The 23,634-nt window shown below is 42.0% G+C and overlaps 2 protein-coding genes across 2 annotated transcripts in view; one reads left to right on the top strand and one right to left on the bottom strand.

Moving 5' to 3' along the window:
* CCDC88A (coiled-coil domain containing 88A) overlaps positions 1 to 4,894 on the top strand; it is a 109,312-nt gene extending 104,418 nt beyond the window's left edge. The window contains exons 31-33 of the mRNA XM_006880931.1: positions 66 to 528; positions 4,099 to 4,198; positions 4,706 to 4,894. Coding sequence (XP_006880993.1) covers positions 66 to 528; positions 4,099 to 4,163 — 528 coding nt within the window. The 3' untranslated portion in view covers positions 4,164 to 4,198; positions 4,706 to 4,894. The remainder of the gene's footprint in view (positions 1 to 65; positions 529 to 4,098; positions 4,199 to 4,705) is intronic.
* Positions 4,895 to 9,456: 4,562 nt separating this feature from the next.
* On the bottom strand, positions 9,457 to 11,899 carry LOC102856374 (prolyl-tRNA synthetase associated domain-containing protein 1-like). Its single transcript, XM_006881021.1, has 2 exons — positions 11,816 to 11,899; positions 9,457 to 9,891 (listed from the first exon to the last, which is right to left on the bottom strand). The coding sequence occupies exons 1-2, from the start codon at positions 11,897 to 11,899 to the stop codon at positions 9,457 to 9,459; spliced, it is 519 nt and encodes a 172-aa protein (XP_006881083.1).
* Positions 11,900 to 23,634: the final 11,735 nt, after the last annotated feature.

The following is a 23,634-nucleotide window of genomic DNA, read 5'->3' as shown; positions in this document are numbered from 1 at the left end:
ATACAACAGTAAAATTAAAAACATAGCTTTGTTTGTTTGTTTGTTTTATTTTTCCTTACCAACAGATAAAGTCCTCAAGTCAAGATAATCTTTTAGACGAAGTAATGAAAAGTTTGTCTGTCTCTTCTGACTTTCTGGGAAAGGACAAGCCAGTTAGCTGTGGTTTGGCCAGGTCAGTAAGTGGAAGAACTCCAGGGGACTTCCATGACAGACGGACAGCTAAGCCTGAACCATTTGTGAGGCCTTGTTCTCGAAAGACTGAAGATACTCACTTCATCAGCCCTTCAGGAAAATCAGCATCAGGGCCTCAAGGAAAGTTAAAACTAGTAAAAGAAACTTCTCTGTCAAGACAATCAAAAGACAGTAATCCTTATGCTACTTTACCTCGTGCGAGCAGCGTGATCTCCACTGCTGAAGGGACCACCCGAAGGACAAGCGTCCACGACCTTTTGACCAAGGACAGTAGGCTGCCTGTGTCAGCTGACTCAGCACCAGCTCCAGCTGATGGCAGCATCTCGACAGCATCTAGTGAGTACTGTTTACACCAGTGGTCCCCTCATAGCCTTCACAGCCCAGCGCCCGACTTAGCCACACATAAGCCAGCATTCCACTTTGAGTCTCTGTATGCCCAGACTAGAAACGCAAGATCAGAAAGGTCACAGTCTCGTACCCAAACCTTTCCCACTGTTAATTTGTCTGGTGATCCATTTGGAATCTCCACTAAAGATAACCTAGTACTGTTTCCCGTGCCTCACTCATCTCAGCCATTTCTATCCCTGAATACAGAATTAGTCAGTAACATAAGTGGACTCCCCCCGAGACTAGGCACTAAATTACCCCGTGAGGCTTCGGCCTTGGATAAAGCTGCTCAGAAAGAGGATGACCAGTTTTCTGATAATCAGAACTCTGCTAACAGTAACCTGCAGTCTTCTCTAGATAGCAATAATCTTCTCACTCCTGCATGCCTCAGTCCTGGTGACACAGAAGCTGCATTGTTGGTTTCTGAGGATAATCAGACGGTTTGGTATGAATATGGTTGTGTATGAGCAGATCTGCCCAATATGATACTGATGTCATTGGATATGGACTGTGCTTCTCGAATCTGATTGGAAGAGCTGCTTTTGAAAGTGTCCTTTGGTGGCTAGGTTTATATTTTTTGTGTTCAAATTGTGACCGTCTTCAGTTGTACATGATGGCATGGATACAAGTGTGAATTTGTAACCACACCCAAACCTGCATGAGCTATTAATTGCATTGTGTATTTTCTGCATGCCTTTAAAAGCTTAATGATACATGCTCTCCTTTCATATTTTTGTTGCTTGCTAAAAGATTGTGCGGTTTCCAGAAGCATGTTAAGAGATTCGCATGCATGTCCAGGTCATAAGTGCTCTGTTGGTTTTGAGGAGAATGTTCATTTTCCTTCCCTCCCTCTTTTCGTGCCCCTCCTTTGTCTTCCTCTCCCAACTCCCTCTCTTTTCCACCATGGAGTGTGTACTTCATCCTCCACATCAACAATCTCAGTAAGGAAAATGTGTGAAAAGATATCTTTGTTTTTTGCCAGTTTAATTGCGCCATCTGTTCAGTCATTTTCTTTTTAGAAAAATAGTTAATAATTCAGTTAATGTTTTGTGTAGAAATAATTCACCTATATTTATACAGTCTTGTTCAGATTTAAAACACTGTTAATATTCATAAAACTAGTGTTATTCTTAAAAACTTAATCACATTTAAATGTAACTTACACAGTAACTAGGCGCATTTTTGTAAATTTTATTTTTCCTGTGCACTTTGCTGCATCTGATAAATACAAAACTCAATCACTATCATTTGATCAAGAAAACTTTTCTTCCACTTGGAATCATTTAATACAGTAGTTTTTGGTTTTTGGTTTTTTTAATATACAGAGTGAAAAATAAACAAAATCATGCTCAGTGTGTTGGAAATTTGTATTTTTAATTCTATTTAAAGAGTGTAGCAATTTTATAAAATGAGGACTAATAATAAAGTCTTCAGACTTTGAAGCTTTAGTTCAAAAAAGCACATAAAATATTAAACTTAGAGGATTGTTACTGCTAAGCTTGATTTATTAGATTTTATATGTATATCCTTCAACAGAACTTTTATGAGAATATTGTGCTAAAATGTAAGGTTAAAACTTGAACTGCATAAACAATACCTTTTTAGTGAAATAAATTTTAGAACTAAGAGTAAATACAAACGCTATAGCTAAAATACTTGCTGATGCCTACCTAGTGCCATAAACTTTAAAACTCTGTCATCATAGTATATTTAAAGCAGAATTAGCTCAACTTAAATCTAGAACTCCTAGAATTTTTTTTTTTAAATCTGTAACCCTGAGTCACTTAACCTCTGGAAGAGTGTTATATTAGCTTTGGTTTTAGAGTATATTTGCCATTTTGATTTAGCTTGCATACTACTGAAAATAGCTCAGTGTCTGGAAGGAATGCTTTGAAATGTGACTTTCTCATTGGGACGGAGATTTTTAGGAATATGTACGTAACATTATTAATTTGTTCCAAGCCAACAAAATCTGTTTAGAATCTCTTTGCATAATGAAACTTTGTCTTTTTTTTGTGTTAAGCCATCCTCTTTTATGTCAGTGAGATCATTTTAGAGACTTGATCTCAGAGGGTAATTTCTTTGACTAGATGTCTTATACCAGATAGCACTAAAAATGTCTTATACCAGATAGCACTAAAAATGGTCCCAAGGGAAGTAATCAGATAGACATGGGAAAAATTTTACTATTTTTCACTTCTAGCTAATATATTTTCTGCATAAATACGGCAGTCAGCTTTATTGTAATTTTTGAGGAGTCTGGATAGTTGTAAGGCTTTCGTTGCTAATATCCTCCTTATCTGAAAAAATAAAAATCACTCTTTTCCTTTTTCATAACCTAGGACTGTCACTTACGAGTAAACAGGTGCGAGAAGACAGGGGACCGTATGAGATATAAATAGGGGGTTTTTTCCTATCCTCAGCCAAAGATTATTTCACAGCTTCCAATTTTTTTTCAATTGTTAAAAATCTGGGCATAACATTAAATAACATGTGTGTGGATATATGTATTTTTTTATATATGTTAGTAATAATGAAACTTTTATAAAATTCAACTTACATGAGGGAAACAAAGGTTTCCTGCTCATATAACTGTGGTTATATCTATACTGTATATGTACAGTAAAAAGAAATCCTGTCCGCTGTCCCAAGAACACACTACACGTTCTCCAGAGCCCATATCCCAGGGAATCATAAATTTCCCCTGGACAAGACTAACAAGATTTCTAACAAGACTCAAAACTGAGAGATCATGTAGAACCCATGTTTGCTGTGTGTGTGTTGTTTTTTGTGGTTTTTTTTGTTTGTTTTTTTAAAAAAGGCATATAACACTCTGGAAATAAACTCTTGTGAAGATAGCCTAGAAAAAAATGTTTTAAATAAAAATGGAATAAGTCTTCAGTTGAACAGTTATTCTTTTTTATAAGACAACCTCCATAAATAAGACTTCACAAATATTATTGGAGGGGAAAAATATAAAGACTTACTACTCAAATTTTATAAATTACCAGACTGCACATATTTCACTTCCCTGGCTTAGATTTCTGGAAACATATATAGCCATCTTATTTGCAATGCATTGTAAACTTTTACATGTTTAAGCATTGTGTCCTTTTTTTTAACCAAGCCATTTTAGCTTTAGTCAGTATACATTATTTCCCTATTAAATATTCCTCAAGCCCTGGTTTCATTAGTAAATAATAAATATATATACATGTATATATATTTCATTATGGGTATTCTTGCTGCTAAATATGCAAGAATTGTTTATAAATAAGTGCATGTAAATAAACATCATTAAAGTAAACCTTTCTGAATGCTTTTAAAAAAATCAATTTACCCTTCATAAATATATTCAAATACCAGTCATTAAGTAGTGTGGTAACTTTGATTAATTTCCCAGGAAGTTACAGACCCCTTCTCCTTTACCCTGCTGAGAGCTCTGTAGGTTCTTATCTTCATTAATTGCACTGTGTATTAATCTTTGGTTAAATAACATGAAATACTTTTCTCCTGCAGATGTGGACACAGTACAAGAAAGCAGAATTTCAAAAAGCAGGTCTAGGGAGCAACAAAGCTCCTAATTCTTTTACCCACTACATGACATGTGGGCGAAGTGGTGAGTTTCTGGTTTAAAGTGTAAATGAGATTAGCCTCATTTATACAAACTAACTGCAATAAGAATGAGAACAAGTGCCCATTGCATTAACAGATGTAAATATTGCTTGCTTCATTCTTTCATTGACTTTCTGTCAAGGTCAGGATTAGTTGGTTGCCATAAGTTTTTGCCTGTCCATGCAGGGAAGAAGCTTTAAAAAGGATTTTTATTTTTCCGTTTAAGTTTCATTTTATTAGTGAATAATGTTGAAGGGGGAAAAACTTTTTAAAGCATTTTGTGTATGGTAGGAATACAATTTGGCCATGATAATAAATAAGATTAAATTATGTAACTTTGATGAAGAGCCGCTCAAAGAAAAATGGCCTCTGCCTCTGTCACTTTTTCATTCCTGTGAAGTATCCGGTGCATGCTCTTCTCATGGTGACTGCTCTGTATTGTAGATATCTCTTTTATCTTCAAGCTTTTCTTACATTTTCTTTCTTCTTTCTACCTTCCAACTAAATACAGAGAGAAAAGTGTCCTTCAGTTTCTCAGTATGAAGCCTTTAATTCTGAAGTAACAAGACAGCCAACTATAGGAGTCATTTTTTAAAATCTTTTAAAGGAGACTTTTAACAATCCTTCGTGAATAGAGCAGGCAAGAATGCAAACCTTCATTCCTTCCTTGAATCAAGGAGCACTACTGGAATCAGCTGCCAAAATGTTTAGGTTTTAGGACTTTGTAGACATTGTACTCTTAAGATCTGCTGAGTAAAAGGATGTTCTCTCACTAAGGACCAAGTGTCATGGTTTCAAGGAGTACTCCAAGAACAGTCTACTTCTTCCTTTCATCATGTGTTTATGAATTTAGCCATGTTTGCTTAACGCTTCTGCGAAATATTTGCCCAACTCTAGCCATTTGTATTTAGTTGTGTAAATCTAAATCAAATGCTGTAGTATTTTGTGGAATGTACTATATATCAGGATACAGAGAAAATTGTTTTGGCATGTCAGAGCCTTTTATTTGGTTAGCAGATTGCATGTGTTGGTACTCGTAAAAAAACCCATTATTTTGATGCACCACAAAAGAAATTCAGAAGAGAACAATCCGGAACAGGACAAAAATGATGAGAAATGTAGTGCTATTAATCTGCTTCCCATATTCCTCATTAAGCCACACTAGGCTTTCCCACATGGAGCCAAGGTAATTTAAGTGTTTTTCTAAACCTTTTTAATAAGGTGATTGGTTTTCCAGCACATGGCTTTCCCAAGACAAACTGTTAAGTTTTACTCATTTCCCTTCTTTGATATTGGATTATGATGTATGTGTGCTAGCTTTTTTTAAAAAACTTGAGAGCTGACTGTTGCTTAAGAAGTTTTCTTCTAGCAAAAAAAGAATGTAAATAATTTACTATGCTCTGCATTTTGCCAGGAATTCACTTCTTATTAAGGTTATCATTTATTAATAAAATTTGTTTTGTCCTTTATAATATCACATTAAAGTTGATAACTATTATTGGTACTTTTGAAATATTTGTATGCTTTTGTTACCTTGAACATTTGGAAGAAGCACAAAAAGTAGATTTAGTTAACCCAGGGAAACATGAATTTTTTTAGTCGTTCCAATTTTATATCACAGTTTTATTTTCTTATAAAATCAAAAATGCATTGATACTTATTAACAAAATTTCATTATTTAACATAAATATCAGAATAATCTTAAAGGTCTGAAATTACAAAGATACTAACATTTTCTTTTAACCGTGTACTTCTTAGGCTTACATTACCAGCTCTAAAGCTCTTTTCAGAGTAGCTGTATTTCATTGTGTGTGGTTATCAACTGTGTTTCATTATTAATCCAGTAGCCATGAGGGGTTTGTTTGTGTGTGTGTGTGTGCGTGTGTGTGTGTGTGTGTGTCTCCTCCCACCCCAGTGCCCCTTAGGCCAGTAGCAGTGTTGTGTTCATAGTCTACTTTTGGAAAACCTTCATTACAAAGAGGGAGAGAAGCAGCAACTTTAGCTGACCGGAAATGGAAATGAGAAAGAACTTGGACTTTAATTTAATGCCACCATTAACTTTGGTTTTGCCACCAAATAATGCTGTAAAATTAAGTCACTTTGAAACTCTTGGATGAAAGGTGCTATATAAATGTAAATACCAAGAATTTTTACTAAAATAACAAAGTATTGCACAAGACATGTTTAAAACCTACTCTCTGGACCTTGACACTTCTGTCTTCGTAATAACTCCCTGGATTCAAGTGTCACCCTGGTAATGAGCATGCCAGCCTAGAGACACTTCCATGTAAAAAATGTAAATTCATTTTTTGGTGGGTAAACTGAAACTGAATGTAGAAATTATGTTTTACCTAAGTACAGTAAGTAGGTAACTTAGATTTATATTAACTAGCATCTAATTTGCACAACTAGGACACATCCCAGGACAATTACTGAAAGTTGGAATTTAATGAGTAGGAGGTAACCCAGTGAAGGTTAAGGGTATCCAAGCTTGACCTCCCCACAACTAATATCCTAAAATAGGGGACATGCTGACTTAAGAAGCACCTTTTAACCTCAAATAGAAAATGCTTAAGTGCAACCTATAAAATAACTAAATATGAGTAGGATGACTCTTAAGAAAAGGCAGTTGGAGCCAATACAATGGAACATTGAGACATCAAAAACAGGAGAAATCCCAGTTATATTCACCATCTCTTTCATACCATGTCCATACGACTTAAGACAGGACTAAATAATCACCATCTATTTTCCCATCAGGAGCAAACTGGGAAAGAGATCCTTTCCCCACAGATGAGCTTTCTCAGCCAAACAAAATAGTAAAACCAACCGGAAACTCATCAAGGCCATGTGCTTTTAGTGATTTAGCTGTATCCTAAGTCAACATCTCAAGCCCCAAGGAAATGGAATTCAGTACACAGGGTAATAGTTCCCCTCAGCCCAGAGCTTAGCAACTGCTTCCACTTCCACCATGTGGGAGTATTTTGTCCAAGATTTTTAATTAGTGGTTACCAAAGAACAGAATAGGTTTAAGCGTAGCACCTTCCATGCCAAGGCATGGGAAGAGCCTATTTCACAGTCACTGTGCGTATTACTGACTTGTCACCTCACAAATGAAGCTATTGCAGCCCACACTGTCTTAATGGTTTATGTCAGGAAGTGGAAAAGATACTGTACCAAACTTGGATTACAACAGAGAGTAATAATGTATGCTAAATAACTTGTATTTTAAGTTACTTTTGGAAAAGTAGTGGATTTTTGTTTGTGCTTTTCTTTCCAGCTTAGTCCCAAAATGTATTTTTTTTTCTCTTTAAGATTTGAATAATGCAAAAGGAGCCCATTTATAGTAAAAACCTGGATGTGCATGTTGAGATATTTGGACAACAGTGAAAATGCCTTAAAAGGAATGCTTATGGATAAAGTTGCACTTAAAATACCCTTTAACAAAATCTGATTTTAAACGGTTTCGTTTCTACAAAGAATTCTCTTTTTCAATGTTTGTCATTGTACTTATAACTGTTATTAAATGCCAAATCAAATACTATAAGAACTGTAACATTTCTTTTCAAAGTAATGACTCTGAGAGATTCGGAGTTGAGGGGTGAACTATGTACCTGCTGGCGCCTAACTGCCTCAGAAACCCACCTCGTAACCAGAGTGACACTGTTCCGCTTTATCTGTCTTTTTTTAACACAGTACTTTTGTTTAAAAACATATTACATTTTAGTTTTTAATTTTGTTTTCCCCTGAGAAAAGTAACTTGGTTTAGCATTGAGCATTAATTTGGCTTATGTCAGTTACTATACTGACATAAAAATAAAACAAAGGACTTTTTCTAACATGTGGTTAGTAATCATTTAAGTGTTACATACAAATAACTGTAGCCAGCGGTTCTTTTTCATTCCTTTCCCATTGTCCCAGAACACCTATATCCACACAGAACCAAGAACTTTCCATAGTCTTTTTGGGATGATTGCACCAGTTCCAAAACAGGTTTAAATAAAATGTAATAGGTTACACAAATTAGTATTTTCCAAATTAAGCAGCAGAATACAGAAATTTCTGGCCTTGTGTCTTTTGGCACATCAGTCTTTCTGGAGAAAGCAGATCAGATAATATAAGATCTTCAATTTCCATCATCCTGGTAATTAATGCCTTCATTTTACACACATAAGGAACCTAGAAATACTACACACACCCCCCCACACTCATTCTTTTTCTTAGACAGTAGAGATAAAAATAAAGGATTTTCACATATTCCATGCAGTTTATGCATCATAAAGTAAATCAAATTGTTACTTTTTGTTTGCTTTTAATAACTGATAGCAATTTACTGTTCATAATAGCTCTACTAGATGATTCTTTTTTGTGTGATCAAAGTTAAGAAAATGTTAAAAACATCTCATTTAATTAAAACTTCTATAGCCCCACTTAGGTCAGATGTTCAAATGAGATAAAAATATGTGATTCTTTTTTGTGTGATCAAAGTTAAGAAAATGTTAAAAACATCTCATTTAATTAAAACTTCTATAGCCCCACTTAGGTCAGATGTTCAAATGAGATAAAAATATGTCACATTTCATTGTAGCTATTTTTTTAGGTAGCTTATATGACAACTCTTATTCCTAAGTTTTTACATTGTTACCATATTTGAATGGGAAATAAAACCTGGATATAGTTTAAGGAAGAAATTTACACAGTATATTCACATCTTTAACCTGAACTGAGTCAAAGCAAGTAATTACATCGTGTATAGATCGAATAGTGCCAAGTGTTAAATTTTTCGTTTTCCCTAATGAAAAATTGCTACAGATTACGTCAAATAGGATGTGAAGCAGCCTCTTTTTCACGGAGGAAAGTCACTGGTTTAAAAACAAACTCCCAGTAATGTAAAGTGTTTACCTTGGCCTCGTCTCCCAACCCTCTTAGATTTCCAGGGAGTTGTTATTACCAGTCTAATGGGGTCAAAGTACAGAAAGTCTCCTAAAAGGTGCAAAACACTTGATCCTAGAAGGAGTCCTAAGAGTTGAAGGAATTCCACCAGAGAATCGGAGTTTTGTTCAGAGAACAAGAGGGAGGGGGGGGAGGAAGGGAGGGACTGCCCAAAACTGCTTCAGGATAGCCTTGCAAAATGGCCCCTTGAGGATAAAACAGTGCTCCTGAAAAGACTCAGGCAGTCACCAGGCCAAGGATGCTAACCATCACTCACATGCTTTTCATGTAAAAGAAAAAATTCCAAAATCCATTTATTTATTTTAAACATTAGCTAGTTTTGTCAAAATTTAGTATTAAAGGATCATGTCCCGTTTTCTTCACAAACAAGAGAAAGTCTTCAGGGCTCAACCCCATGGTCGCACTATTGGTCATTGGATGAAAGTAGACCTTCTCATGTCCACCTTCCAGGAAGGCAGAATCCAGGACAAACCGCACGTCTCCATTGTCACAGAAGAGAGCCAGGGGCGTGGCACACCCTTGGCCAACTTTGAGTTTTTCCAGCATGGCTGTTTCATCCGCAAACCTCAGGTTTCCACTTCCAACACCCAACTGTTTGGCAAGATCATTTAAATTAACTTGTCTGTTGTGAAGAACTGTCACCAGCCAATAGCCTTTTTTCTTTTTGTCTTTAAGAAATAAGTTCTTACTATGGGCTCCTTTTAAATGCTGAATATGAGGCATCATTTCTTCAACTGTAAACACCTGTAAAAAAAAAATCACAAGTTGAAAAATAAAGTCTCTCACACACACAAACATACACATTAACATTTCACTGGCTGGGTGAAAACAGGTGGAGTGTATGAGACAAACCTTTGCCTTTCTTGCCTCCAAGGAGCAATGTGGCTGTGCTTTTCCCAAGACACATCTGTTTTTTTGGCAGTCCATGATACCATGATTCAGTACTCTTCTACAACACAACACAACTCAAAGGCATCAGTTCTTCCATGAAAACCAGCTGGAGGGTCAACTCCAGGCAAGCACACAAGTTCTCTAATGTAGGAAGGTGAGGCACAGTCCATCGTGAGTTTTGCTGCCAACCCAAAGGCTATACCGCTTCAGTTCAAGTCTACCTCGCACTCCTTGGAAGAAAAATCGGCAGTCTGCTCCCATTGGGAGTTATAGGCCTGGACCCCTGCTGGAGGGTTACTACGGGTCGGAAGTGTCCGAGTGGCAAGGAGTGAGCTTGAGGCGTCTATGACATTTTTTGAGATTTTTAAAAACCCCGAAACAGGAACTGGGTAACAAGTACCTTTGGCATGTATTCTATCATAAAATACATAATGTATTAGAAGTCACAAGATGTTAATTCAGCAAAAGTGAATGTAACTTCACATGGTGAAGCTGACAACTGTAACTCAACTCAAATGGTTAACAGGAGCCATATAGACCTGAACAAGATGGAATGACTTAAGAACTGCCACTGTTCTTAAGAAAAGCTAGCTAGCCAGGTTTTTTAAAACCTCAGTGATTCACAGAAATTTTTTATTTTAAAATAACCTGGTTAGACCTGTGTATGCCAAACAAAAGTATCTCTTAATGGGGTTCTTCTGTTTATACACTGTTAAGGACCTTATGAAAAGATGATGGGATGACAAGAGATTTCAAAGTTTAAGTCAATACCCTGAGAAAGCATTCCACATAGAACGTTCTGACTAGGGCAGCATTTGAAGAAGGGCAACGTACTTGACCAAATCTTGGTACTGGGAAAAAAAATCTCAAAATATGCGCATACAGAATATCTTCTCTAGGAACTGCATAAACACTAGGGTACTGTGGCCATTTTAATTCCATGGAACGATTGCAACGAAAGTAATTTTAGGCATCCTGCAAACTATTCTAGGAAATGCTTGACTATTTTCCTTTCTGCCATTGAGGTGTAGCGTTCAGTAGCAAATAACATGAAACTCATGATACTTTCCACAGTATCTACTGGGAATACAGGAATAAGGTTAAGACTGGTAACAGAAGCTAGGTCTGCTCAAAAAATAGTTGATTACGTAAAATGACAGAATGAAATACTTTTCATGCCTCTAGCCCAGAAAATTCACAAGGATCAGCAGCCTTGAGCAAATGATAGGTTCCATCACAAATTCAAACCACACACGTTCCACGGAGTATTTTGTACATATCAGTAGCCAAGCCATGTTAAAATGCATCATACTAATGGAAATAAGGGCTGTGTGTATAATTCTGTAACTACTTCGGGGGCTGACAATTTTTGCTCATAATGCAAAAAAGAGCAGGCTCTGAGATCAAACTGGCCAGGATGGCAAAAAAACCAAACTTGATGGACCTCGGCATCCTGTTCCCAAAAGGTACCTAGTAGACTGTAGTCACTAAAGAGGCGGCACTATTCCTGCAATACCACCACTAACTTACTATGCCTAAGAGAAAACAGGCTGGACCAGTTTCCGACAGGCGGTGTCAAGAAGCCGACTCGGGTCTCAGAAACTTAAAGACCTCACTGGGGCCCTGTGCCGTCGGGGACTTTGCTCACACCGATCTCCCCGCATTATGGACCCTGTGCCGTCGGGGACATGCCTTACACGGATCAGCTAGGTGCAGGACCCCGGCGGCCCGGCCATCTCCACGTGGTCACCCGTGACCCCCACCCCGCGGCGCCCACCTCGGGGTGCTCCACGACCTCCGTGCGGATGGACAGTGCGCCAAGTCGCTGCTCCAGCTCCGCCCGCAACTCCGCGCCCGCCATGGCGCCGTCAACGTGGCCGGGACCCGCCGGCACACAGGCAGCCACTTCCGGCCGCGCGGGGCGGAAGTGCACGGAGCGTGGCTTGGGGGAACTTCCGGTGGCGGGAGTTCCGTCCCCATTCTTCGCCCCGGTGGGCCTGCGCGGCTCCGGGAGTGCGGAGCGCCGACGTGGATCCGCTCCCCATTCACCCTGGCTCAATTTGGGGTATCGTAAATCTAGCAGGGAGCTCTAGTGGAAGGGAATTGCGCCGCCCATCCAAAGGGACGCAGTTGCAATCCACCAACTGCTCCGCGGGGGAAGGCTGGACAGTCTCCTCCCGCCGGAGGGTCCGCTGTGAGTCGGTTCCTAGAGAGCACCGCAACAAGTCCGGCATATCTTTCCATTTCACCAAAGTGAATGCTCAGTAGAGAGCGTGGCCTGGCGCTGTGGTTAAAGCGCCTGGCAGCCGTTGAGCTGTGGGTGTTTTGAACTCGTGGGGAGGTCTGTGGATGGCCAGGGTAACCCCATCCTCTACAGAGCACTCCAGCAGCTGCCCAAGAGAGCCGGCCTTTTCTAGGACCCAGGTCTCTCTGGGCATAGTTTAACAGTTGACCTTAGTTAATACTTTTTCTAAGGACTAATCGCTCCGGAGGAGATTGCCCATCCTTCTCCTCAGAGCAGCTGTTGGCCTCAAACCACGGGTCTTCGGGATTGCAGCGCAGCTTCTTGCTCCAGCCTATCAGACCTGTTAATGTTGTTATATGGAACTCATAGCGACCCTATGTACAACCATAACCCTGCTCTATCTCTTGCCAACCCTATTGCCTGACACACCTACCCCCCATTATCCCAGTGACAGAATCAATACATTTCATCAAGGGTCCTCTTCTGCGCTGTCCTTCCACCCTCCCAAGCATGACGTCCCTCTCCAAGGCCTGATTCTGCCTTGCAACATGGCCCAAGTGTGTCAGATGGAGCTTCAGAATCCTTGCCTGCAAGGAGCAGCCTGGCTTCAGCCTCTCAAAGACAAACTTTGTTCTCTTAGCAGTCCATGGTATATTCAATACTCTTTTCTAGCACCAAAGCTCAAAGGCATCAACTCTCCTATCATCCTTTTATTAAATTTTTTTAAAAATTTTATTCTTTTGTATGTATACTGTCAAATTGGATCTGACTGGTACAGGAAGAGATTGCTCTCCTTTTCCCAACAGAGCATCTGGTGGATTCGAACCGCGTACCTCTGGAATTGCAGCACAGTTTCTTTCTTTTTTTTAAAGTTTATTTTATTATTTTTGTGTGTGTACCGTCAAATCAGATCTGACTGGTACAGGAGGAGATTGTTCCTCCTTCTCCAGCAGAGCATCTGGTGGATTTGAACCGTGCACCTCTGAGATTGCAGTTGCAGCTTCTTGCCACTAGGCCACCCGAGCTCGCCATGCAGCACAGTTTCTAACGCCAGAGCTCCCTTCTATCATCCTTAGTCACTGTCCAGCTCTCTGATGCATAGCAAGTAATGGCAAAGACCATGGCCTGCATCAAGCACATCTTCCTCCAGACTGACATTTGCTCCTCAGTACCATGGAGAGGTCTCTGACAGCAGACTTTCCCAATGCGATTCCTCTTTTAATTTCCTGGCTGCTGGTACCAAGAGTGTTGATTGTAGAGCCAGCAAACTAAAGCTGTCAAGAATCTCAGTCTCTTTACCATCTATCATGATGCTGCCAATTGGCCCAGTGGTGAGAATCTTTGTTTTCTTGAGGTTGAACATCAATCCATATTGAAGGCTGCAATCCTTGACCTTCTGCAGCAAACACTTCAGGTCCTCCTCAGTTTCAGCAAGCAGGGTTGTCTATTCCAAAGAAAGGTGATGCGACAGTGTGGAAATTACTGAACAATATTGATATCACATGCAAGCAAGATTCTGCTGAAGATCATGCAAAAACGGCTGGAACAGCACATCAGCAGAGAACTGCCTGAGGTGTATGCTGGATTTAGAAGAGGCCGTGGCACTAGGGAGATTGTAACTAATGTCAGATGGATCTTGGCTGAAAGCGGACAGTACCAGAGAAATGTCTGTTTCATTGACTACGCAACAAGCTCTAGCTGACTCTGAGAAGAATGGGAATCCCAGAACACTTGATTGTGCTTATGCAAAGCTTATACTTGGATTAGGAGGCAGCCGTCAGAACAGAGCAAGGAAATACTGCATGGTTCAAAATTGGGAAGGGTGTGCATCAAGGATGTGTCCTATCTCCATTATCTTTTCAGTCCATATGCAGAACAGATTATCCCAGAGGCTGGGCTTTATGAGAAGTGTGGCATCAAGATTGGAGATACTCATCAACAATCTGTGTTATGCAGATGACACAACCCTGCTTGCTGAGCTCTTAATAATGTATAGATAGATGAATGTATATATAGATAAACGTGTGCATCATAAATTCCTATCTCCACCTAGTTTCAGGGAGCAGCAAACCAAAAATAATAGCCAACACACCTAATCCCAGGCCTAAAGTCTCTAAATACCATTTCCCACTGAAAGGGAACAGAGCTTCCACTTTTAGGAATTTTTCCAGAGGAAGAAAAAAGAAAGCCCAGGGATGTACATGGAAACATTGTTTATAATAACCAAGTATTATAAACAATAGTTAAATACTGGTGATTATTTAAAATATTTAAATATTATCTGTCTATACAGGTGTTGCACTTGCTGGGGGAAAAAAACTTGCTTTCATTAAAGAGAGGAACACAGATCTATGTCCATTTTCATGGAAAATTCTTATATTCACTCCTCACACTTCATTAATGTGAAAATTGGCATGATGAAAAAAAAACAGGGTGGGGGTGGGAGAAGAATCCACATCAGACTCTGCAGAGGCAGGATGGGCATCCCAGAACACTTCATTGTGCTTGTGTGAAACCCATACTTGGGTCTAGAAGCAGTTGTCCAAATAGAACAAACATAGCATGGTTTAAAATTTAAAAAGTGCGTGTCAGGGTTGTATCCTTTCTCCATGCCTATTCAGTTTCTAGACTGAGCAAATTTTAGAAACTGGACTATGTGAAGAATGCTTTATTATTAGAAAATAAAGCTCTTTTCAAGATTGGGAAAGATATGGCCCCTGCCTTTTTTAAAAAAAAAAATTATACTCGTTTACTTACCAAATTCGAACACAGTTCTTCCAGATTGTTCAATTTCCATAACATCCCATCAAATTGTACAACCCCATGATTAACCCTCCCCCCTTTTAATAGTGTTCAGTTTGATCTGCATGTTTCTCAGCTGCTTGGCAAGCCAACTATACAGACAAGAATTAAGTCTTGAATATGGTCAATAAATGATAGTGTCGTAGAAAAAAGTTATATAGCGAATGGCATTAACTTTGGAGTTTTCAAATGCTAAAGTATTAGGTTCAAACAAAGTTTTTCTGCAGAGGCTTCAATTATTTGGCAACGCAAAATGTCACTGAGAAGGCAAACACAAATAGGAAGTTTTTGCTAACTACACGCACTATTTTAATTTCTACAACAGAACTAGCGCACCTTACGGGCACAACGGGAGTTTTCAGAGAAGGAAAGGGGTTCCTCACGCAGAGCAAAGGGTCTTGTCGCGTTTCCCTGAATTTTCTCCTTACTGTGCAAGTCGTCTTTGACGTTCACAGCGTCTATCCCACGTTTCCCCATTAAAGTTGCATTCGAGGCCCCAAGCTCTGTAACAGTCATAGCAGATGGCAGGGACAGAATCAAGCCACTGCCGGGGCCAGGGCGTCCTGTAACGGAGGGAATCCCCAGAAAAGACCACCGAGCCAATTAACCAAATTAACAGTGTTTATTTCTAGTTCGAACCTGGGCTCCCGCTTAGCTGACGCAGCAGCATCCACCCGAGAGCCCCAGCGCAATTTTTCTTAACCTTATATATCCTTCTAGTAGCTGGGGATACTTGTTCACTCTTGATTGGTTGGCTATAGCTTATGGAAGCGCCTTGAAAACTTGCTTAAATCTGATTGGTTACTTCACATCTAGGAAAGTCTGTTACCCTTATGCCCTTACAAAGAAGTAAAGTCTGTTTTAGCAGGGGCCATATCTTTCCCAATCTTGAAAATAAAAGAACTTTATTTTCTAACAATAATAATAAAGCATTCTTCACACAGTCCAATTTCTAAAATTTGCTCAGTCTAGAAACTGAATCGGCATGGAGAAAGGATACAACCCTGATGCGCACTTTTTAAATTTTAAACCATGCTGTATTTGTTCTATTCAGTGGGATTGTTTGCTAGAAACTGCTCCAGCGGGTCAGGTGGGGGTAGCTGTACTTTTCCAGTAACTGAATTCCCGAGGCTCGGCTCTTACATTCCCTACTGGTTTTTCTTAATCAAATCATTGATTCATCCGTTTTGGTGAGGTGCTGACTATGAGTCTGAGCCGAACGGATTTTAAGGCTTTGCACACGAGCTTGCATACGGTGAAATACGTACGTGAAAATGCAAGGCCCAAGAGTTAGAATGAGGATTAGCAACAGCAATGGGGACCACTGAAGTAAGGTAGAGAACAAATTTTCTTGTTGCTTTCTTATTTCAGCTCGTTCCTTTAGCCTTTGCCTGAGCTTACTAAGGTTTTCGCGGACTACTCCAGAATGGTTAACATAAAAGCAACAAGTTTTTCCGAGTGCAGCACACGGACCTTCTTGTTTTAAAAACTTTAAGTCCTGGCGTCGTCTAGTGACGGTGCCCTCGAGGCTGGAGAGGTCTATGTCTACCTGTTTCTGGAGCTCTGAGAAATCTGAAGATTCTTTGACAAGTGCAGCTGTTCCTACTGCTGCAGATCCTGTGATTCCCAGTCCATTAAGGAGGGGTACTAGAATGGGAGCTCTTTTTGTCCGGTGTGGACTGAGTCCTAGATGTTCTCGTCCTCCTTCTCCTGTATAGTAATAAACTTGTGGGAGTATGTAAGTTAGGATACAGAGCACGGGTTCTGAAAAACCATCAATGAGGAGTTGGGGCAGCACACAAGGGGTGATACCTATAGTGCAGGCCCAGTAGGTACCGTTTGGTGCTCCAAGAACCCAGTATGGAGACGACAGGCTGTCTGTATTTCTAGGCAGTATGATATGCTGTGCACAGCCTCTGGAATAAGGTGAGGATGCTAGAGGAAAAGAGGAAGGGTACAGGCAGGTCCCGGCACCTTGAAGATCATCTAGAGTGAGTCTTGGCACAGCACTCCAGCCACGGCAATGTTGAGCTATGAGGGATTCAGAAAAATTTCGGATATTTTGTTCAGAATTTCCAATGGAACGATTAACTCCTATTCCCACATAATAAGGGGGTTCCGGGTTAAGACATAACCAACAGTCAGTGGTTAAATTTGGTGAGGATCGATTTAGGTACTGGAAGACAGCATCCAGAGTGTTGAACAAACTGGAGCCCTGCATTGGGACTGATTGCTGAAGTTCTTGTGTATAGGTTTGAGTTACATTAGGGAGAGAGGAGCGTGGCGATGGTAGTGAGGGGGGAACAAAGGAGGTAGGATTAAGGATAGGTTGAAGAGGGCCAATAGGGGCTATGGAGTGATGGATGCGTCCTTTTTGAATAGTAAGGAGGACTCCAGGATCTGGGCCATTTACGTATAATTGTAGGCCCCATGTTTTTCCCCCACCCCACTGGGGAGATGTCCAAGTTTTTACTTTTATTTGGACAGGGTTGCACTTGCCTAGCGTGCTGCAGGGGGTCCTGGGGAGTTGGCTAAAAGTAATTTCAGGGTCAGCATCTTTCCAGGGGGCTAAGGTTTCACATCCCCAGGCGGCGCAGAAAAAATCCTGGCTTTCCCCACACTCAGAGGGTCCCTGTCGCGGACAAAGGTACACCTGTTGCTGTTGCAAACCATTTTCTAGAGCAACTGTTCCGCACCCATAGCTTTTATGGGAAAAATATGAAGCTGCCCCTCTGTCCTGATATTTTTCTGGGCGGAAGGTAGGCACCTGTCCATCGAGTAGTTTGCAGAGATCAAAAATAAGAGTAGGCTGCCCAGCTGTAACAGTCTTGTTAAGGAGTACCCCATCGGTAGTTCTGGACACGGTCCACCTAAACATTTGGGGCAATAGGGGGGATGACATAGAGACTGAGGAACAAAAGAAAAAGATAATCACAGTCTGGATAAACTGACCTTTAAGGGGTCGGACATAGGCGTTACTGTCCATTTTTCTTGGTTTTCTTTTGCTTGCTTGAGTCTGGAGTGATGTATCCAATGCTTTTTTCCAGCCGTTGGAGTGCTGAGGACAACAGTGTATGGGCCGTCCCAACGGGGCTCAAGCTGTGCTGTCATGATCTTCTTGACCCAGACTAAGTCCCCTGGGGTGAAGATAGGTTTCCTGGTGTCCTGGGCACTTTGCGAGGTTTGCCCTTGGCATACTGCCTGCTGCGCAGTATGTCTGGGTCAGTTGAAGAGCCTGTAGGGATTTAAGCAAACATTGGTTTTTAACTTTTTCTAAACATTCTGCTCCTAACTTGGGGATTACAGGGGGAGGCTTTCCAAACACAATTTTAAAAGGAGTATACCCTTGGATATAGGGGGTACATCAGGTTTTTAGGAGGGCGAGGGGAAGGAGATCTATCCAGTTACCGCCTGTTTCAAGCCTTAGCTTTGTAAGAGACTCCTTTAGAGTTCGGTTCATTCGTTTTACCTGCCCTGAGCTCTGAGGCCTGTAAAATGCAATGAAATTTCCAACTGATCTCTAATACCAAGGCCAATTCTTGGGTGACTTGGGTGATGAACACCGGACCCTTGTCGGACCCCATATATAACGGTAGGCCAAAGCATGGGAGAATTTCAAGAACTAGTTTTTTGGTTACTACCTGAGCTGTTTCTTGCTTAGTGGGGAAAGCCTCTGGCCAGCCAGGAAAAGTGTTCAAGAGCACTAGGAGATAATTATCTCCCCCCCCACTGTGTTTTGGGCATTTCAGTAAAGTCCATTTCCCAATGTTCTCTTGGACTGCTGCCTCAGAATCTCATTCCTGGCTCCGGTACCGATACTGGATTTGGATTAACTTGTGCAAAGATGGAGCATCGGCTGGCCACATCCTTTGAGATTTTGTGAAGTCCTTTTACTGAATGTTTACTTATGAGCTGGGCCAGTTTAGTTCCTCCTAGGTGGGTGTTATGGTGGATTTGAGTAACTATTTGCCGCCCCAGAGTTTTTGGGAGTGATATTCGCCCGTCTGGAAGGTGAATCTACCCTTGTGAGTCATTTGTTCCTTGATATTTGGTTCCTAGGTTCTCCTCTTCTGGGGTGTAGTGAGGAACAGGCCCTGGGTGGTCTGAGTGGCTGTGCTTGCTACCAGTATTTCATTTGGCCCTACTGGTTTTTTGGCTACCTCTCGAGCAACTTGATCTGCAAACCGGCTGCCCTTGGAAGTTTCTGAATTGTCTTTCTGGTGCCCTTTGCAATGAATAACTGCTATTTTCTCTGGCCCCCAGATGGCAGACAACAGGTTTAAGATTTCAGGGGCATTTTTAATGTCCTTTCCTCTGGTGGTCAAAAGTCCTTGCTCCTGGTAGAGCACCCCATGCACATGAACAGTAGCAAAAGCAAACCTGCTATCAGTGTAAATGTTAAGTCTTTTTCCCTTTCCCCATCTGGGGGCTTGTGTTAGGGCAATGAGTTCAGCGTTTTGAGCTTAGATCCCTCGGCTTAGTGCTTGAGCCCAGATGATCTTGGATTGACTCACCACTGCCACGCCCGTGTAGCAGACCCCGTAGTCCATATAGCTACTTCCATCAGTATATAAGGTGTGATCTGCTTCCTTTAACAGTACATCTGTTAAGTCGGCCCGTAAGGAAGTTAGAGAGGAGAGTATGTCCTTAGCGTCATGGATGGGGGTTTCTTCTATGCCTGTGTCAGTGAGGAGGGTGGCAGGACTGAGAGCTTGTGTTTGAGGGAAGCTGATCTTTTCTGCATCTAGCAAAAGGACTTGGTACTGGGTGATTTGGGCGTTAGACAGCCATCTTCCAGGTGGAGAACGGAGGAGGACTTCAATGTTGTGGGGTGCTGTGATTTGAAGATTCTGGCCAAAAGTTAACTTGGAAGTCTCCTATGCAAGAATGGCTGTAGCCGCTATAGCTTTTAGGCAGTTAGGCCTCCTGGCAGCACCAGGATCAAGCTGCTTGGAGAGATAGGTGACTGGGAGTTTCCAGGGCCCCAAAACTTGGGTTAATATCCCCTTTGCGACCCCTTTAACTTCTGTTACAAACAACTGGAAAGGCTTTTCTAAGTCCGGTAAAGTGAGGGCAGGGGCACCTACCAAAGCTGTTTTCAGTTTTTGGAAGGCCTCCTGCTCCTTTTCAGTCCAAGTTAAAGTGGGTTCCGATGCTCCCATCACAGCATATAGGGGTTTCACGATTTCAGCAAAACCTAGGAGCCACAGCCTGCAATAACGAGCTGCCCCAGGAACTCCCGTACTCGCCTTTTTGTTGCTGGCGTTGGAATCTGGAGGATGGCCTGGATGCGGCTCTGAGACAATGTTCGTTGGCCATCTTGGATGATATACCCGAGGTAGGTGATTCGCCTTTTACACTGTTGGGCCTTTTTGGCTGAGACTCGGTAATGCAATTGGTCTAGGGTTTTTAGCCCTGTAGCAGGCCTCTTACATTTTGAGCTGCTAGGAGGAGGTCATCAACATACTGTAGCAGAGTCACCTCTGGGTGGGCAGTTCCTTTGCAGTCATCCAGGAGGAGTCCCACGACTCATGCTCTGGTGAGGAGTTGATGATCCTTTTTGAAAAAGCTTACCTCGTCTGAGGTCAGATTCGTGCTTGTTGGCTTATGTTTGCTGTTCCACGGCCGGCAGAACTTTGGCCATTTTCTGGTTTAGGGCCTGTGAAGGGTCTTTCCTTCAAAGATAGACTTTCCTTCAAAGCCTTCTAACTTTTTTCTAATGTCTGGGGTCGACTGGGCAACAAACTGCACCACAAGAGCTGCCTGATTAGCCGGCACAGTAGGGTCAATGGGTGTAGACGACCGATAGGCCTGATGGAGCCTCTCGAGGAATGCAACTGGGCTTTCATTTGGCTCTTGTCTGGTTTCAGTCACCTGGGAAAGATTGGTGGGCTTCCCTGCGGCAGCTCCAACGCCCTTTAGGAGGACTTGGCGGTACTGTTTTAGGGCCTCCGTCCCCCTTAGAGAATTATAGTCCCAACTTGGTCGACTGCCTGGAAGGACACTGTCTATGAGAACGGGGTCTTCTGTAGGTTCCCTGTTGGCCCCCTTACCGGGCTTTTTCACCTCAGTTTTGATTCTCCTTTTCCACTGTGGTAAACAAAGTATTAAGCAATTGCTGGCAATCGTCCCAAGTAGGCTGGTGAGTGTAAAAGACGGACTCTAGGCGGATTATTATTCCCTGAGGGTCAACTGAGAAAGGTGGGTTCTGGTTTTTCCAGTTATACAGATCTGAAGTGGTAAAGGGAACGTAAACCCGGAGGGGCCTCCCATCTGGACTAGGACCCTCCACCTCCCGCAAGGAAAGAATGGGGGCTGGTCGCTCCACCCCAAAAGACGCGCCTGACCGAGTATGAGAGGGACTGAAAGGATTAGTAGGACTGAGCGGCCACGTGGGGGCGAGTGGTCTCTCAGAGGATGAAGACAGTGCATGATCAGGGTGTGTGTGTGTGTGTGTGTGTGTGTGTAGGTATTTAGGTTGTTCAGAAATGTTATCTATCCAAACATCTATATAAGAAATTTGATCCGGGTGCCCCATGGCCCGAACTCCAATTGCGGGGCCCATCTCCGGGGTCCCCTCTGCCGGCCACCCCACATCAAAAGTGGGCCACTCTAGTTAGCAAAATTTTCTCAGAGTAAAGATAACCTGAGCACCGTATCCGGCCGCCCTGGAAGAAAAGTCTGAAAAGTTGGTTCTCCAACACTCTAAAGGGGACGGTCTTTTCATTCCTGACTGTCCCGCTCCCATTTTCGCTTGCGCCTGTTTCGCTAGCGCTGTTTGTTCAACGACTGAATAAAGAAAAGAACAACACAAAACTACCAGAATAGAAAGAACACTGTCGACAAAAAGACCACTGACGAACCTGAGTCCGGCGGAGGGGTTTCTCCCAACCAGCGGACACCTGGACCTTGGCAGTGGTGACTGGCGCGGTCACGGACTGGAAGTTGTGCGGCATCCGCCTTCCAATGTGCAATGTGCGCACTAATCAGACAGAATACAGGTTAAAGTTTCAGGCCTGACTTACCGGATAGGAAGAATCCGGCGGCGCCGCAACTGCTCCGATGGCCGGCGGGCAGAAATTAGGTCCAATTTTAGGAAGATCCCGCTGGGAAAAGACCACCGAGCCAATTAGCCAAATTAACAGCGTTTATTTCTAGTTCGAACCCGGGCTCCCGCTGAGCTGACGCAGCAGCATCCACCCGAGAGCTCCTACACGTCCCAGCGCCTTTCCCACCTGACGCTCGCCAGGTCCAGCCCAAAGAACCTCTGCTTCCCGCCAGCGGGAACTCAAACACGCTACAGCACGCCTTCCCAAGCCCGGGAAGAGCTGCTTCCGGTGAGGGCCGGAAGCCGCGCGGGGACTGTTTCGGTGACGGACTGACGGGCCGTTCGCTTTCTCGGTCCGGAGCGGGATCTCGGCCTCGGAATTGAGACGTCCCGGGGCGTGTGGGAGCGAAGTGAGTGGGGTCTCCTAGTCAGGGTCGTTTCGGGGTGGCGTGACATGGTTTAGTGGAACGTATCCGTGGCATTCTGTTGTGAATTCATAAGCATCACGTATTCGAGAGCCTTTCCAAGACGCAGTTCGTCCTTTCCGTTCACTCTTGACAGCATGTTCATTCTGGCAGAGGCTCCGATTTAGGGGGTACGTGTGGGTCCCGAAAGCCGGGCGCCTTCGTGCACTCGCTTCCAGGTGAATTCGCCCCGATATATTTTAGTCCTACCGTGACATCTTTTAACTTCAGAGATTAAATCTAAAGCTTTCGGGTGTTATATTTAGACATTTCCTCTAATGCAATTACGTATTTCCCACATTTCCTCCTACCTTCCCCGTTTTTACCCTCTCAGGTTTTGGGGGGGTTTTGACAAGAGAATCCTAGCGGCGAATGAACCCAGAAAGCCTGGGTAATTGTCCACACTGCTATCAGTTCAGCAGTATGACATTGGAGAACCCTTTTTGACCTTTTCCGGACTTGCTTTTTCTTTAAAAGGTGGGGCTTGGAATAATACTGATCTTTCCAGTTTTGATATTTTACGATTTCCGAAATGTCTTTCACATTATGCCTCAGTTATCAGCCTGTACTTTGGTTGATCATCTGGTGGGGTCATCCCACTCCTCTAATCTGTATTTTTGTGAAATCTGATTTCAGCCTAATTTTTTTTTTTTAAATCAGCCTAATTTTGAAAATAACTTCCTGAGGAATCTTGCCCTTCCTCGTCATTCTCTTCTTAATCCAGAAACAGATACCTAAATAAGATATATTTAGTGCCATTCTCGAGGTGTTTAATGTGTGTAAATAGTCTCTATCAAATGTCTTTCCAAATCTTAATGTGTTTGGAGTGAAACGAGGTCTTTCTTTTTCTTTGACAGTAATAAATCTTTTAAGGTAAATTGTTTCCTATATTAAATATTAAAAAATGCATTGTCACTGGATACCAGACCGGATCATTTTTAGAGGCTGTAAGTTGCATGAGAGAAGACTGAAATAAAGGAACAGAAAATACATGACCCCTGGGAGACAGAGTGTGATTTGTCCTTTATTTTTGAATC

The sequence above is a fragment of the Elephantulus edwardii genome, unplaced genomic scaffold (assembly GCF_000299155.1).
Source record: "Elephantulus edwardii isolate Elephantulus edwardi_28Jun2011 unplaced genomic scaffold, EleEdw1.0 scaffold00011, whole genome shotgun sequence".
Lineage (NCBI taxonomy): Eukaryota > Metazoa > Chordata > Mammalia > Macroscelidea > Macroscelididae > Elephantulus > Elephantulus edwardii.
Note: the sequence above shows the minus strand (reverse complement) of the source record. Positions and strands in the feature narration are given on the sequence as shown.